Source organism: Piliocolobus tephrosceles, chromosome 11 (assembly GCF_002776525.5).
Source record: "Piliocolobus tephrosceles isolate RC106 chromosome 11, ASM277652v3, whole genome shotgun sequence".
Classification (NCBI taxonomy): Eukaryota; Metazoa; Chordata; class Mammalia; order Primates; family Cercopithecidae; genus Piliocolobus; species Piliocolobus tephrosceles.
Genome location: NC_045444.1, coordinates 18,617,416 through 18,635,652, shown reverse-complemented (window position 1 = coordinate 18,635,652; position 18,237 = coordinate 18,617,416). Strand labels below are relative to the sequence as shown.

Genomic DNA, 18,237 nt, shown 5'->3' with positions numbered 1-18,237 from the left:
AAAAAGAACAAAAAGGATACCACTCGATTTCTTATAGTCTTTCAGCTGTCAGGTGTTATGACCATGTGCTCTTACCCATATATTACTTTCTTTTATTTTTTATTTTTTTAACTTTTATTTTAGGCTTAGGGGTACAGGTGAAGGTTTTTTACATAGGTAAACACGTGTCACCAGGGATGTTGTACAGATTATTTCATCATCCAGGTATTAAGTGCAGTACCCAATTGGTTATCTTTTCTGCAGCTGGGCATGGTGGCTCACACCTGTAGTCACAACACTTTGGGAGGCTGAGGCGGGCAGATCACTTGAGGTCAGGAGTTCAAGACTAGCCTGGATGACATGGGTGGCAGGGGCATGGTGATCCTCAGACCACAGGTGGAGTGCTCGGGTAAAGGGTGGCAGCAGCTGCACTGAGGCCCCGCCACTGGAGAGGGTGGGATCATCCTCAGCGGTCACAGCCTGGGCCAGAAGGTAGGGAAAGCACATCTCTCTCAGGCTTCAGTTCCAGTAGGGCTTGTTCCCCACTCCAGCAGTAGTAGCCTGTTCGTAGTTTATGCCCCTTCCTGGCTGTAGGAACTCCCACCCAGCTGGCGACTAAGACCAAGCAGCAACCCACACCCTGCTTGCATCCCAGTCTCTGTCCCAGTGGCACTCACTTCTTGGCACCAACAGCTGCTGCCTACACCTTGCTGCTTTTTAGCTCTGGCTGTGGGACAACTTCCAGCTTGCTCCCCAGTCCCAGCAGCAACAGAGTCTCTGTAATGCCTCAGCCTTGGCATTGCTGGGCCACAGGACAGTATGTAGTCTGCCAAAGGCTAGGTCTGAAAATGGCACCTTGCCATAGCTGCTTAGGTTCAGAAAGGGTGTGGGACCCAATGTGAGCTCCCTCCCTGGAATGGTTCCATCCCATGATCTCCTTGTGGCTCCCTATGTTAGTTTCAAGAGTTGGGAGGGTTGAGGAACTCTCTTGTGGCAGGATTGTAGGATTCCATGGTGGGGATGTGGGCCTCTGGAAGTCACTCATCCTTCCTTTCCGTGCCTTGGGAAGTTACTCCTGCTTCCAGTTCATCCCCTCCAGAGAGGCTGTCTCTCTCCCTTCTTGCCTGCTTTCTGGTAGTTCTTGTTAGTTCTCTGTTGAATTCTGACATTCTCTCTTGGATGGTGTATTCAAAGTATGACTGTCTATACACACTAAGTGGAAGAGGCAGGCATGAAATGCTTCTAATCAGCCATCTTGAAGCCTCTCCTCAGCTTTCCTTTTTTAGAACAGTTTCATATTTGCATAAAGTTGAGAAGATTAGAAAGTTCCATGTACCTTGCACCCAGTGTGCCCATTACTAACATCTCACATGAGTGCACAGTTTTTCCAAGCAGTAAACCATAACTGAGACATTACTAACTGAGGTCCATACTTTATTCAGAATTCCTTGATTTTTGCCTAATGTCTTTCTTCTGTTCCAGGATCTCATCCACAATGCCATATTTCAGCTAGTGGTTGTGTCTCCTCAGGATCTTCTTGGTTGTAATGGTCCAGTCTCCCTTTTTATACCAACTGTTTTGTTTGGTTATTTATTTACTGACTTATTTATTTATTGAGATGAAGTCTCACTCTGTTGCCCAGGCTGGAGTGCAGTGGCACAATCTTGGCTCACTGCAGCCTCTGCCTCCTGGGTTAAGCAATTCTCTTGCCTCAGCCTCCCGAGTAGCTGGGATTACAGGTGTGCGGCGCCAGGCCTGGCTAATTTTTGCATTTTTGGTAGAGACAGGGTTTCACCATGTTGACCAGGCTGGTCTTGAACTACTGGCCTCAAGTTATCCTCTCGCCTTGGCCTCCCAAAGCGCTGGGATTACAGGCGTGAACCATGGTGCCCGGCCCCAACTGTTTTAGATTATTCACTATTGTGATTATGAAATGAATTCATGGCTAATGTATATACACATAGTTGAAAAATCAATATAATGATCTATATTATAATAGAGGAGGAATAAAAGTAAAGCAATACATAATTAATATTTAAATGCTCACTCAGAGCTACACCAGAGGTCATAAATAAGTAGTCAGATATTTGTACCAATTTATAACTTAAGAACAGAGAGACAGGCACTCTGGAATATTTTTTACACTTTTTCTTTATATTACTGTTATTTTGAAACTGGAGCTGAAGAAGTATACACATATGGAATTACTGGGCCTGTGGGCATCATGTATGTGTTGACTGCTGAAACAGATGCCATGAATGAAACTGGCTTCTGTGTCCTGATTTTCTGAAGTGATAAACAGTGCACCATCCCTTCCTAGACTTATACAGTAGTTGCATTTCCAGAAAGTCCTGTGTGTATTCACAAGATGCAAAAACATTTTGTGTTTATATGTAAAACAAAGTTAAAGTTCCAATGTAATTAGATGCACATTTTAACGGAAGCAAAGGTCAGGTCTGACATATGAAAGCCATGTGGGAAACAGACAGTCTGCATCTGGGGCCACCCTCAACTAAATGTCAGTGGCTCCCTCCTCCCATCATTGTGACCAATGAAAGTACCTGCAAATTTCCAAAATGCCCCCTAGGGGGCAGTACCTCTGTGGATTATGGTGGTGGGCAGAGGTCGACAAGGCAGATGGGCCTGCGTTTGTTCATCTGTGAAATGAGGACAGCAGTAGCTGAATGAGGGAGACAATGCATGTAAAACACTTAGCTAGGTGCCTGGCACCATGGTATGTCCTCCAGAAATGTAAGCTAGTGTTATCTTCCAGTTAATCAGCAGCGATTGTTTGAGGGGACACTGTATCCCTGACACCCAGGCAGGTGTGTGTGAGGAAGGAATGCACATCAGGAAAGCACCACTATCCCTGCTCCACACATGAAATAAATGGTGAATTATTAATCAATTACACTTTAGAAAAAGGAGCACCCAGAGGGGAGCTGGAGTCAGAGAAATCTTTCTGGAAAAGAGAATAGTGGCTTGTTTAATCAGGGCAGCTGGAACATGATGGGAAATATATTTATTTCATGAATAACAAACGACTCCTAGATCCTTGCTTCTCAAAGTGTGGTCTTCAGACCTGCAGCATCAGCAGCATCGGGAGGTTTATTAGAAACAGAATCTCAGCCTGGTGGAAAACAAAAAAAAAAAGAAAAGAAACTTTTAATCTGAGGAATGCAAGCCCCTTTACATTATCAGCCCCAGAGACTTACTGGAATGAAACAGCAGCAAGTGACAACCTTGAGTGAAATAATGATTGCTGGAAGCCACTGACTATGTGGGCTCTAGACTAATTTATGCCAAGTAGCCATAAAATGACCATACACTGGACACCATAACTCCTACCTGACAGTTCAACAATCTATAGCCAATCACTAACCCAAGTTATCTCTGCAAACCAATGAGGATACCTGTCACACAACTTTATATCAGTCCTCTATATCAGTCCTCTCTTTGCTCCCTTCGCCTTTAAAAACCTGCTTATAACAGAGGCTAATGGAGCACTCCTCAAGGCAACTTAGAAATGTCCTGGGTAGCTGTCCTCATTTGGGCTCAAGCAAATTCTTTCAATTATATTTTGTGCCTCAGCCTCTTCCTTTTAGGTTGACAGCCTCTATCCCAGACCAACTGAATTAGAATTAGCATTTTAAGAAGAATTGCGGGTGTTCATTGGCACACTCACCTTTGAGATGTGCTGGACTTACAGAACCAACTGAGGAACCAGAGGAAAGAATAATGACACCAGCTCTTGTGAGAATCTGCTGCAGACTGTGTGTGTGTGTGTGTGTGTGTGTGTGCATGTGTATGTGTGTGTGTGTGTGTGTGTGTGTGAAGGGCACAGAGCTAGATGGTCCATATTGTGGAGAGTAATCACAAAGGGTGGTTGCAGAATAATTGACATCAGAATGTGTGTTGGAGGCCGGGGGGGGCGAGAGGGGTTTAAAGGAAGGTTCCCAGCCAGACCCCAGATCTATTGAACCAGAATCTCAGAGAGCCAGGGAGGAATAATTTTTTTTAAGCCCCCAGATGACTCTTAGAATGGGGAAGGGCCCTACAAAATACCCATGCCAAGGTCTCAGCCCAGAACGATTACATTAAATATGATATCAGAATCTCTAGCAGTCAAAGCTTGGGTATGTTTGTTCTTAGACTCCCCAACCAGTTGAGAGCCATTGACAGGGGGATTAAATGGGATAGACTGGAGGGAAAAAGTGGAGGAGATGACTCTGCAAAATATATCTGAAGGATGTTCTATCTTAGAGGATAGAACCAGGATTAATGGGTAGAGATTTTCATTGTCTTTATCCAAGTAATCATAGCATTTTTCTTTTTCTTTGCAGCAGGAAGGGATCTTTGAAATGACCTAGTTCAACTCTTTCAGTTTGTAGTTGAAGAAATTAGTGGTCAACAAGGTAAAGTGAGTTGGTCAAGGTCAACTCAGATCTTCTCATTCCAATCCAGCAACAACAATAATAACAGCAGAACAAAATAAAATAAGACCCCTCTCCCCATTTCTGGTGGTATTTCCAGTGCACCACAAAGGCATTGAAATCCTACTCTCATTTCAATCACAAGCAAAGCAGACATGAAAAAGGAAAAGGGTGACTCTTCAAGAAATGAGGGGGACTCCTTTAAATGAGGAATTGACATTTTGGAGTACCCAGATTAAATTCAGAGACTGAATCAATCTAAAGTCGAAAGCCAGACTCTAGAGCTTGGATGTTGATACCATTGAAACGGTAGGGGCAGAAAAGGTGTGATACCTTTCCTCCCCATCATAAGGGGCACCGCTAACATGCTTATAACAAAAGATAGGTTAATAAGAGAAAAGCGTAACAAATTTATTGAATCAAAGTTTTATGTGATACAGGAGCCTTCAGAAATGAAGATGGAAAGACTCAGGGAAAACTGCCTGTTTTTATGCTTAGATTCAGTGAAGAATGGACAGCCCTATAGAAATGTGATTGGACAAAGGGTGTGATCTAATGGTAATAGACTGACGGGTGAACCCAGCCAGGCCTGTTCAGATTCTTCTTGGCCTCTCTGTGCAGCATGTATAGAGCAGGACCTCTTCTGGAATGAGGATCTGCTATCTACCATCAGACAAAGTAGGTCTGAGTAGTTCTTCATGGCCAGCTCCTACACAGAAAGGCAGGGGACCAGGGAGGTTGGAGTACTATTTCTTGGTTGTATGACCACCGTGGGGAAGAGGAATTCTGGTTTCTATGAATTGCTTAGTGGGGAGAAAGTCGGGCGGGAGACAGAGGCTTTGTTTCTAAGGCGGCTTCAGAGGCCTGTTTAGTTTTATAGTCCAAACTTAGCATACCAAAGTGCCATACGTTGGAGTATACTTTTCTGAGCCCCAACAAATCCAAGCTGAATTTATTAAACAGCAGGTCCTCTTTTGCTCCTCTGTGGGCATCAAGAGAGCTGGCATGTGCCCTGCTGGGGACTCTCACTGGTGAGACCAGCCCCACCGCACAAAATGAATTAAGAGCTGCAGGGATCAGAGTTGGGGAGACTTCTCGTAGGAGAGAGGCTTCCATGGATTTCCGAAGATCACACAAGACTTAGGATGAGCAGAGGGGAGCGAACTGTTTGGGACGAAGGCCCAGGAAGAGTCGAAATGGGGAAGCCTCGGAGTTCAAGCATCTTCTAGAGCGCCCGCTGTCCTAAAGATACCCCATCCTTGGCTAAATGGGCGCTCCAGGGAGAAACTGGCAGGAGTGTTAAAGCTCCTAGAAGGACGGAGAGCGACGGGCTTGGGGACAGATGAACCCTTTTTCCCTGGATGAGTAGTGAGAATGGCGGCCCAGGCTAAGACCCTGTACAGCCTCTGAAGCCTGTGCAGCTCCAGAAGAGAAAGATGCCAAATTAGGGGCGCTGTCTGCAACCCACGCGCGGCCGCGGGCTTCGCGGACCGCAGAGGAATCCAGTGGGAGGGGTCCCCTCTGGGCACCATCCCGCGGCGCAAGTGGGGCGGGTCCCCGCTACGCCCTAGCCAAGCTCTGCCGGGGCCCGCGGCGGGTCCCCACGCTGGGTTCCTCCCTCTCGTCTGCCTCGGTGTGCCGGCTCCCGCGCCCGGGCCTCGGGGCGGGTCCCTGCCGCCCGCACCTGCCCCCAGGGGCGGAGCGCGGCGGCGACAACGCGGCCCCAGCCTCCGCCACCGGCCGCGGAGCCGCGCGGCTCTCCGCTCGTCCCCGCCCCCGCCCCCGCCCGTGCACCTCCACTCCTCGGCGCCCGCCCGCCCGCCCTCCGTCGCTGTCCACGCGGCTGGTCCGTCCGCTCCTGCGCCCGCCGGAGCCGCGGCGCCTGGCACTTCTGACTCGAGTCCCCGCCGCGCTTGTCGTCGCCCCCGCCGGGATCCGCAGCCCCGCGCCATGGAGCCGGCCGCGGGCATCCAGCGCCGCAGCTCCCAGGGGCCCGCCGTCCCGCCGCCGCCCCGGGGCCACGCGCCCCCGGCCGCCGCCCCCGGCCCGGTCCCGCTGAGCTCCCCGGCCCGCGAGCAGCCTCAGCTGGAAGAGGAGCGGCAGGTGCGGATCAGCGAGAGCGGCCAGTTCAGCGACGGGCTGGAGGACCGAGGTGAGCGCGCGCCGCCCGGCCCGGCAGGCGACGGGGGCGGCTGCTCGGGGCCCGCCTCTCCCCACTCGCGGGCTGCGCTGGACCGGGTGTGGGGCTAGGAGTGAGCGGGGGCACGGAGCCCCGACTTCTCGGCTAGAGAGCCGCGAGCCGAGAGCGGCAGCCCCACCTTCTGCGGCCGGCACCGCCTCGACTGCGGTTCCTTCCCTCGAAGCCCAGACGCCGGCTGCCTTCAGGCCGACCCCGTCTGGACTCGCGCCCTGCTTTCCGCCAGCTCCAGGCCCTCCGGCGCCCACGGGAAAAGTTTGCGGGAGGCATTTTTTTGCGTTCGGAACCGAGCGCTCCTGGGCCACTGCGGGCCCTACTCAGCTCTGAGGGACCCGGGCTCGTTGCATCCTCCTTTCCGTAGTCCCCTGCGGCCCCGCCGGCTGCCTGGGAGAACTTCCCTGCGGGAAGTCCCTTGCGGGTGTAGCCGCGAGATGTCTCTCGGCGACCGCCCGGCTGCCCGCCCCGGCGAAGGGCGCAAGGAGGGGAGTGAGCCGAGACTCGGGCGGCTTCTGGTCTCGGGCGGTCCCCGACTCTCACTGCGGACCCGGGTCACGGTGGGTCCCTGCCCGGTCGTCTGATGATGGGGAGAGGAATGGGACATTTGGATTTGGGCCACCAGCCTCAGCTGGATAGATGCCACTGAAACCTGATGGTTCCGGAGGGCGCGTCTGCAGACCCTTCAGAGCCCCCCTCCACTGACACTGGCCTGGAGGTCCGCACACGTGCCTCTGCTGGGAGACCACACTCTGCCTCCCACCGACTGCCGATGCCCCCATGAGTCGCCAGCGTAGGACGGGAGAGACTCCCTGCTCATTCCCGCGTCTCTCTCCTCCATCCCTTCAGCGTTTCCTTTGGGCTTGGATTCTTTGCAGAGGGAGCCCTGTTCTCGGCCACGTCTGCACCTTTTCTGCTTCTTGCTGAATCCGAATCCAAATTGTCCCCGTCAGAACGAATCTGTGGTTCTGCTAAAACCGCTTAGTGGCCAAAGCGGGATTCTTGCAGCCAGGCCCTTCAGGGGAAGCCGGCTCTTTGCACCTCCACCCCCTTTTCTTGGAAGCCTTATTTTGTTGGCTGTGGCGGGTTTATATATTTTAGACTTAGCAGGTTTTTGTCCTATTCTTAGCATCTCCTGTACATTTTTATTCCGGTTTAGTGTTCGGATGCACGATCTCTTTCTCCTTAGAAATTCTAAACTGTAGCATGTGAAATAAAATGACATGGAAACGGCAGTTCCCAGAGAATCCGCCTAGATGCTCAGCGAGAACTGGAGCTGCTCCAGTGGCAACGAATTCTGCACCTCTGTTGCAGTTTCTCCCCCTGTTCTCACATAACTAGATTCCATTTAAGAGGTGAGGACAGGGGACATCAGGAGCACGGAGCAAAACCTCTCACTTTTATTATAGCGTGTGTTCATTACCTTTGCCCCTCTCCAGCTAATATTGTAGGATTTTAAAATTCCATATTGAAGAAAGACAGAAGCCTGGGTTGAGCTTATTTTTGTAGCATTGCAGGTCATCTGTAAGAGCTGGCCTGTTTCTCCCTACCCCACAAAATAATAGGAGGGAAAACAGTGCTAGGGTGAGTTCATATTTAGCATCATTTTGTAGTTCATGTTCAAGTGTGAAAAGCCCTTCTGAATTCATTCTTAAGGTTATTTTTCTCTGGTCAACGGAATTTCATTTTCCATTATGTGATAGCATGAAAGCATTGACTGTTTGTAAACTGTCACTGTTTGAGAGCGTGGCATATCACACACAGCCTCTCTGTTAAGATGAACCCTATTCCCCAAAGAACCCGGTGCTGTGTGGCATTGAGAGCTGAACGTCAATGTGACATTCTTTTGTTTGACCTCTTCCTGATGGCAACCAGTATATGGTGAATAAGTGATTTTTGTTAAGTAAACCAGAACGTTACCTGGGGAGGTTTATTGTAGGATTTTGTTTGTTTTTTGTGTTATTTTTTTTTCTTATGGTGCTGCATTTTTCCAATATTGATTTTTATATCCTTTGGGAATGGGTTGAGTGCAGCTACCTCTTTCCTGCTGGTGAGAGGAACTGGGGAGGTGGAAGCCTCAGCACTTGCCTGCTGTGTATCTCTGCATCCTGCCTGACTTGCTTTCTTTCAGGCCTAAATACCTATAGGCTGTCTGTAGAGGGGTTGAGGGGTACCTCGGATCTGCACCTGTATTTGGCATTCTCTTTTGTCCTAACTCCCTTTGGAGCTATCAGATGTGGTTCCAGACCACGGCTAACTCTCTTCAAAGGTTTGCTTTAAAATCTAGTGTTTTGAGACTTTGGAGGCATTCGCCCCTTACAAGTAACGTAGGCTGGTTCTCAGAAACCTAGCTAGCTCAGAATGTCAGTAACTGCAGTGCCATCTGGTTGAGCTTAAAGTTCAGGGAGCAAGAGCTCTGTGGCCTAAGACCTTTAGGGACTAAACACAAAAATTAGGCCAGGTTTATCTTAATTATTCTTCCCATCCCCCTTGAATACCTATTCTTCTCCCCAGAAGTATTTTCTCATCATTCTGTCCATAACCTTAGGGCCCAGCTTAGCCTTAGATAATTATATGTGTCAGCATTTCACGCTACTTCCCCATCTAACAAAAATTTCCCTTTCTTCAGAGAGTTCAAGCTTGACAAACTTAGGAGAAAGGAATTGGAATTAATGCATACTAGTGTAGAAATAACTGATGTATTTGTACCTTTCCCCTCTCCAAAATAAATAAAGGATCAGTTCCTCATTAGTACTATGCTTAGTATTCCCAGGCCAGAATTGCAAATATATGAAATTTAAGTGAGTTTAGAAATTCAAATATGGGTGCCAGCTATGGGTAGATGATCCAACCCTGCCTGCAAATCTGAGGCCTGTCCTGTCTCTTCAGGCTGCCTTTCTTCCAGCTTTAAAGCACAGCTTCCTGAAAACCTTAGGAATTCTCGCTACATCTTTGTGACTTGTGAGTGTGCCTGCATCCAACATGTGTGGAGGTACCTGTGTGTGAAACATTCACTAGGAACTGAGTCTTTAAACATCATCATACTCTACTTCCCCTTGAGGAGTACAAAGTTTTCCATTCTTCGGATCGGCTCTATTTTGAGAAAGGAAAATCAGCCGAAAATAAGAAAAGGTTGAATAGAAATGGGCAAGTCCTTCCATTTTTGGACAGTCTTCCCATTGTACTTATTCCATTTTATTTTTTAACTTTAAAAATTTCATGGAGGAGGCACACACAGGCTCAGATCTGGGGAAGAAGTACTGGTTGTAATGCTGAGAAGTCCCAAATGCCACCTTAGTGGGACGGTCCAGCTGTCCTGGGCTGTCATCTGAAACTCCTCCAGGGGGGTGCTGTTTCACTGGTGGGTGAAGCATGTAGATTGGTCCGCATGTGTGGTCAGGACCAGTTATATTATTGAAACTAGCTGACTTTGGATGGAAAAATAAATGTTATGTGGCTGAAGAGAAAATGGGCATGATTGTCATTCCTCTTAGCACATGCAATCTACTTCTCAAAGGAACCTTGTTTTTACCTCAGTGGATGACAATCTGGTGATTGTTGCTGTCAAATTACCTAGCAAACAAACTGCTTATTTGAGTCAGTACCTAAATGTTATAACTTCACTTATCCTGAAAATCAACTGGCCATGATGAAAGGAATATTTTTATATCATTTGGGAAAAGGGACATGAATTTTTAAGGATGCATGGAATCTGCTCATTCTAGGATAGGGCTATAACTGGTGATTGTATAGTTGAAAACTAGAATAGGGTGGTTTTTGGCAGCCAAGGAAGATATAGACAAAGGGGCCTGCTATATTTTTATTTAAATTACTTGTACCTGGGCAGAATTTGACAAGAGAGAAGGTATTTATCTTTTCCATCCAAGTCCACTCACAAAGGAAGGTTTGGGGAGATTTCCAGAGAGAGGATGGTGATGGTGTTTATGCCTCACATTTGCATTTCATCTACCTTTGATTCTATGTAAGCCTGTAGGTTTCAGTTATTTAAAAATCTCTAGGCTGTGAGCTGGGCTCACTCACCAACCTTCTTGACATTCTGGCTTGTTTCGCCCAGGACTTATTCAGCGATGCTTGAGTCTGGATTATAAATGGAACTGAAAAGCTTTAGCAGGGTCCTGGTTTTAACTTTTGGTCAGGATGCAGTTTTTGGCAACCAGAGGCTTACTGTGGTACCCAGTTGGATGAATGAGATGGTGTCTTTTACGTGATGCGTAGGTGTGATGTCTCACACTGTGTGATATTTTACAAATTGGCACCTGAGCTTTCATTACCAATTCCTTCATTCTTTGGAGCTGCTCTGATGAGGCTGCTCAATCTCTGAAAATTGTGTTGTGGGTTGTTTCACCAGAGATGGTGTACTAAGCTCCTGTTTATGTAAATGCATGGCTGAAAATCTGGTGCTCTGTGCAACTAAGAGATGCTGTATATGATCTCTAGTCAAAGGAGAAGGATAAACATATAAATCAAGATCATTCTGAAGACATTTTAGTCTTTGACCCCAGGCAGTTGTGGGCATTGCCTGGGAATTGTCATGAATTTCTGTTGTTGAGGACTCTCCATGTTGAAAGCATAGGAGATAAAAATAAAACTTGTCTTATACATGGCCTACCTGGGAAGCTACCTCTAGTTTTAGTAGGTTTGCCCCACTTTAATATTCTGAGAATTTTTTGACATGTACTTGCTAAAATGGATGTGTATACTATAGAACAGAAAAAGGAGGGAAGGAGAGGTGGCTTATAATTTGGGCCTGGAGGCTCTTGCTGGATGTGGTTAAAGAGAAATGGTTCTTCTCCTGCTGATTGTTGGGGGAGCAGTGAGGTCATTTGTAGACTGACTCTTTGCTTTGGGCAAAACCCAGTCCACCAGTTGGGACTGTGCTGGTGAATCAATGCAAATCAATGCTCACAGCTGAGGAGCCTGAAGACCCGGCTGAATGTGGGTGGTTTGTTTTCCTCACAGAAAGGCCTTGTGGGCAGGAACAGCATCTACCTGAGGCCAAGCAACTTAACACAGGGGCAAAGGAATGGCCTGGTGTGATATGTCAAGGAGTGGTGGGGTCTGTGGAGATCTTCGAAAGAGGACAGCTGCTCTTACCCTGCAGAAATACGCGGCCCATATTGTCAGAGCCTGTGATTTTTCAAGGGGTGCCAGAAAGCTTGATTTTCATGTGAAATCTTCTAATTGTTAAAACACAGTGTGGGCCAAACAAAACACATCTTGGCCCACGGGCTGTTAGTTTGCAATCTTTGGGTAAGAAATTGTAGCTCTCGCTGTGGGTTTCTTAGTAAGGAAATGTCTAACTTCCCTTTCTTCTTGTTTTTGTCAGGCTTACTAGAAAGCAGCACCCGCCTGAAACCTCACGAAGCCCAGAACTACAGGAAGAAGGCATTGTGGGTGTCCTGGTTCTCCATCATTGTCACCCTGGCCCTCGCGGTGGCTGCCTTTAGTGAGTATCAAGGGTCTCGTCTGCCAATATGTGCTGCTATTGCCTGTTTTATTCTCTAATTCCTGTGGGATGTGCTTTTGCTTTCAGTTGACTATTATTGATGAGTAAATTTTTTTAGATGGTTGGATAGTCAGAGGACTTATAAATTAGTAAAATAGCTTCTCTCCTCTGCAGAGGAAAGACTGGTAAGAAGATGAGGTGGAGAGTGACTGGGAGCCTTGGCTCTCATCAGTATGCGGGCTTGTGGAAGTAGATGCTGGCTGCTAGCTGAATAGTGAAAATACTCTTGCTGGATGCTTCAGCTTGGGCTGACACGTGACACATATATATCCTTAAGATTCTTATTTTGAGCCTAATGCAAGAAGATGGGTGCAATATTGCAGTGAGCCCTCTCCTTTTCCCTGATCATATCTGTGTAAGGCTTGGAGGAAAATCCTATACACATTTTAGTGAAAGTGTAATGGGAGGGTCTTCTCTCAAGTTTTCGGTGGCCATGGAAACAAAAACATGTATTGCAATTAAGAAAAACTAAGGAAGTGGAACAGTTTCTGCCAGATAATCCTGTTTGGGGGTTAGGAAGGCCAATGGCATGTGTTTTCTCGACTAACGTTTTGCAGCCTATGGAAATGTACGTGTGCTATTTATTCTTATGAATTGTGCAGTGACTCACAAGCCTAAGCAGTGTCAGTTACAGCTCAACCTTGGTAGAAACCCGAGTGGTGTGTGTGTGTGTGTGTGTGTGTGTGTGTGTGTGTTTTGATGCTAGGGAAAAGACTGCATTTTGTGACGAATTTATTACCTAACAGAAAGATCTATTTTCTCAGTGATAGGCATCACACAAGGTGTCTCCTGTGACAACCCTCAGATTAGGAGAAAAAAGCCCATGTCTGCTAGAAGACAAGTTATGTGTGCGTGTTGCTTAAAATTCTATTCTGTAAGGTTAGATCTGCTGCTGGAAGTTGGGTTGGCTCCCAAGAGGGAGTATTAAAATTTGACCAAATGCTCCCTGCAAAACTAGGCATATATTACTTGAAGCAATTTATATTGGAAAGACTGTACCATATCTTGGCTCTAAAACAGCCAAACATTTAGAAGTGGAGGGCAATGCATTCCCAAGTGTAAACATTTTTACCGGTGAGCCAGAAATCTAATCAAGGGGAATTCTGATTCCTGAAAATAGCTACTCCTTCCCCTTGCCCCCACTTTTTAAATGCTGAAACAAGAATAACAAGCTGGATTGATGTCCCTAGGGGATAATTTGGTTGCGGTGGCTGGTGGAGGACTTTGGATCAGACACCATAATTTGCATATGTAAAGAAAAAGGAAAGGAATGAAGGGAGGCGATTTACAAACAGAATAATAGTAACTCAGACACGTCCATGTGCCTGATAAAGCTGTTTTGATTTATCACGTGGGTGTTTGAATGAAGACTGAATGTGAAGAAATATTGGGCAAGTCTTTCTTCTGAGAGAGTAATATTACATTTGCTGTACTTAAGTCTCATCATAGACAAAAATTATGAGGAAATTTTGGTTTCACATATTACACCTGATCAGTTGGGTTATCTTAAAACCGTTGTTCATTTCCTTTAATAAAGACAGACAGTCGCATAGTGCATACGGAACTAGAATGTTGCTTTGTGGAAAGGGCTTCTCTTTCTTTTTCTTTTAAAAATGATTTTACACCTTCTTTGCAGCAAGTATTTAATTTAAATCCTCTAACTTCTAGCCAATAAAATGTTGGTATTGGCATATAATATCATGATTTGTGTTATCTATAGTACGTTCAATTTGTTCTCATGTTACTTACAGTTTGTTCTGGTTTAGTCAAACCAAAGAATGTAGAAGGTGAATTGTATTTTCCTCCACTTTAACTATAGAGTAGCTTTAGTGTTTGTGTGTGTGTTTGTGTTTCATATTTTAAACCCTTGATGTGGTCTCTGATTGTGTTGTTAGGGTTGTTGATTTTACTATTTAGTTTCCTAAATGTATTTCTACTATGCAGTATTTAAAATCTCTTCCAAAGCATCATTTATAGGGTGCCAGACTTTTGTGAAATTCTTTTCCTAGTTTTGAATGGAAATAAACAGAGATTAAGCAATATAAACTGACTTTCGAAGTTATGTTTAAATTAGTGTCTAAAGTAAAAGGGAACATTTCAAAAATGGCAATAAAGATTTTTGTAAAGTATCACAAAAACTTCCAGTCCTACTCTTCAAGGAAGGAGGTAGTTAACAGAGATGGATGAAACGCAATGCTCTGACTTCCTGCACGTCTGTCCAAACCAGTGAAATGGCTGAATTAAATCAATTAGTATTTTTAAGAGGATTGCTGTAGAATTACTGTATATGATGCTTTGGTGTGGCGGAGAAGTTTTGGAGTGTGTGCATGTGTGTTGTGTGTGTGTACGTGTGTTGGCGGGAGTGTTAAACATGATGAAGAGAAAGCGACTGTATTTATGGACATGACTTCTTGCTACTGTTGGATGGTGAAAAATTTGGGGCAGGAAGATCATCCATCCTTGCGTGGAATCAGAACTCAAGACCGAAATAAATGAACTGAGAGATTTTTTAAAACTTTTTTTTTTTTTAGTTAGGTGGAAGGACAATATTTCTTGGAAAACGATACATTCTATCTGAAGATTTACATGCAAGGCCGAGATCTCATATATTTTATAAACAATTACAATTTTGGGGGGTAATCGGGTCATCCTGTGGCCATTCTCTTGCTAAGGGAGTTGTCTTGGAGTCACATCTCCTGGGGTCAGCTGGAGTCCCTGTCTCCACCTCCTTAGCTGCCATTTTCTATTTATTTAATCATGGTTACCGATTTTTAGCTGAGTATCTTCTGAAGAAATGCTGTGGGCTCTTTTGAGTTTGGAAACGAGGAGGGTAGATACAAGTTGGGGGGCACATCTCTTTTTCTTGGTCAACTGGAAAGATTCGTATTTTTACCTGACATGTACATTGTAGGTTGTGAACCTGAAAGTCTCTGAGACAGGTCTCAATCAGTTGAGAAAGTTTATTTTGCCTAGGTTAAGGACATGCTTGTGACACAGTCTCAGGAGGTCTGAAAACATGTGCCTGAGGTGGTTGGGGTGCAGCTTGCTTTTATACTCTTTAGGGAGACATAATATATCAACGAATATTAGTAAGATGTATACTGATTTGATATGGAAAGTTGGGACAACTGGAAGTGGATGACTTCCAGGTTATAGGTAGATTAAAAAATGTTCTGTTTGGCAATTGGTGGAAAGACTTAAGTTATTATCTAAACACCTGGAATCAATAAAAATGAATCTCTGGATTCTGATAAGGGATTATGGAGACCAAAGTTTTATCATGCAGATGAAGCCTCCAGGTAGCAGACTTCAGAGAGAACAGACTGTAAATGTTTCTTATCAGACTTAATGTCTGCGTTGATGCTAATGCTGGTCAGCTTTTCCTGAATTCCAGAAGGGAGGCGGGTACAGTGAGTGTCCTCTGAGTCCCCTTTCCCATCACGGCTGGAAACAGTTTTTCAGATTAACTTTGGAGTGCCCTTGGCTGAGAAGAGAGGTCCATTCAGATGGTTGGGGAGCCTTAAAATTTTATTTGTGGTTTACAAGTTAAAGATTGTTACCCTTCATCTCCTATAAGCTTCCAGGTAATCAATATACCATGTCTTCTCAAGTTAGTAGTTTCTAAAAGATCTGATGATAAAACTAGCTTATATCAGTATTACTGAGTTATTTGTTATAAATCACCTATGTAATTATGGTTGGCATTCATATGTCTGGGATAGTTTGAAAAATTAGGTGGACTTTTGAAGTTTGTGCCTTGAGTATGCTTTGAAAGGGACATGAACTATTTTTTAATGTGAACTATTTTTGATAATACTTGGTAATGTAGTGATTTTGGATCTGTTCAAATGCTGATATAAAACCAGATGGTAATACATCTTGAATATTTCAGAGAGAGCTCTAGTTTGGTTTTAAAATTCATTCTGTTTATAATCGGTAGGCAGCATGGAAAATGGCAATCCTGTTATGAACAAATGTGAAAAAAAGTCTGTTCTAATAATGAAGCTAGAAAGAGAACAGAAGTTCTGTTTCAAAACTCAGGGTTTTGACACCATTGATATCTTTGTTACAGTGATTTAGGAAAATGCATTCTGACTCTGTTTATCAGGTTTGAGTGCAAGTTAATTTTTAGGCACTCAATGCATATTCTGTGGGAAATGAAGGCATATTTGAAACATTCTCAGGGGAGAACCTTTCCTAAGATACACAGCTCCATTAAAGAAGTACTCCAAACCCTGATCTTCTCAGAAAAAGCTCACTCAAAAGCTAGGTGCAGCTGACCGGGAGCAGTGGCTCATACCTGTAATCCCAGCACTTTGGGAGGCTGGGGAGGCAGATCATGAGGTCAGGAGTTTGAGACCAGCCTGGCCAATATGGTGAAACCCTGTCTCTACTAAAAAGAAAATACAAAAATTAGCCTGGTGTGGTGGCGTGTGCCTGTAGTCCCAGCTACTCGGGAAGCTGAGGCAGGAGAACCGCTTGAACCCAGGAGACGGAGGTTGCAGTGAGCAAGGATCATGCCACTGCACTCCAGCCTGGGCGACAGAGCAAGACTCTGTCTCAAAGTAAATAAATAAATAAACAAATAAATAAGGTGCCGCTGTAGATTTAAGAACTAGAAAAACACCTTGGAAAGGAGTGATTTTCTTTTTAGATGTGGATATTTTAAAATAATTTATTTGATTTTAATGCAAACTCTTAACCCTTAAAAATGGTAAGATATGTATTTTTATTCTTTCTAAATTATGAGACTAATAGTTTAGAGATAAAATGAAATTTCACGATTCTTCTATAAACTCAGCAAAAAGTGTTTGAGAACTTTCTTAGGTGTTCTCTCATCTGACAGACACACTGGGAGATGGAAAAGACATAAGACTCTTCAGGCACTTTCTGGTGTGCTGAGAGTAACACGGACATAGTTGCAGTGACCTTAAAGGTCTGGCCTTGGCCAGGCGCGATGGCTCATGCCTGTAATCCCAGCCCTTTGGGAGGCTGAGGCGGGTGGATCATTTGAGGTCAGGAGTTTGAGACCAGCCTGGCCACACCATGAGATCAGCCATGGTGAGATCCTGTCTCTACTAAAAAGACAAAAATTTGCCAGGTGTGGTGGTGCGTGCCTGTAATCCCAGCTACTCGGGAGGCTGAAGTAGGAGAATCACCTGAACAGGGGAGGCAGAGTTGCAGTGAGCTGAGATCGTGCCATTGCACTCCAGCCTGGGAGACTCTGTCTCAAAAAACAAACAAACAGGCCGGGCGTGGTGGCTCAAGCCTGTAATCCCAGCACTTTGGGAGGCCGAGACGGGCGGATCACGAGGTCAGGAGTTTGAGACCATCCTGGCTAACACGATGAAACCCCGTCTCTACTGAAAAATACAAAAAGCTAGCCGGGCGAGGTGGCTGGTGCCTGTAGTCCCAGCTACTCGGGAGGCTGAGGCAGGAGAATGGCGTAAACCCGGGAGGCGGAGCTTGCAGTGAGCTGAGATCCGGCCACTGCACTCCAGCCTGGGCGACAGAGCGAGACTCCGTCTCAAACAAACAAACAAACAAACAAACAAACAAACAAACAAACAAAACAGGTCTGGTCTGCCCTGACTTTTGTCCCCCTTTTTTCCTCAAACTTCTTCTCCTCAGGACTGGAACCCACGTCCTTTGGGCGACCCATTTCACGGATTTCACATGACAGCCTCCTCACTGACAACTCCCCTCCCCAAAGAGGCCTTACCAACTGCAGGCGCCCGTTCCTGCAGAGCAGTTTTATCCATGGTACGGCCAGTTTCCTTCATCACAGTTCTTTGTGCCCTCCTCCATGCACGAAGGCTGTGAAGGCCTTGTCTCTTCTGTCCGTGTCCCTAAGCTCGCCTGTTTCCCCTACTCCTGAAATATTTCCGTGACCCCAGACTTTAACCGTGCAGCCGACATTCTGCATGTGGAATGATCCTTTGTGTAGTTTGCTGGTCATGTATTTATTTTACTGAAAGACGCAGAATGTACACAAGATAAAAATTCCTGAGACCAAAGGAGCACAGTCCAAATCTCTGTCCCGTCCTAAAGTCTCTCTCTCCTGCCGGCAACCTTCGTTACCAGTGTCTTAACTGCTCTTCAAGACA

The 18,237-nt window shown here is 45.7% G+C and overlaps 1 protein-coding gene across 1 annotated transcript in view; it reads left to right on the top strand.

Moving 5' to 3' along the window:
- The first annotated feature begins 6,183 nt into the window (after window positions 1-6,183).
- TMEM163 (transmembrane protein 163) overlaps window positions 6,184-18,237 on the top strand; it is a 268,565-nt gene continuing 256,511 nt past the window's right edge. The window contains exons 1-2 of the mRNA XM_023193762.2: window positions 6,184-6,564; window positions 11,951-12,070. Coding sequence (XP_023049530.1) covers window positions 6,363-6,564; window positions 11,951-12,070 — 322 coding nt within the window. The 5' untranslated portion in view covers window positions 6,184-6,362. The remainder of the gene's footprint in view (window positions 6,565-11,950; window positions 12,071-18,237) is intronic.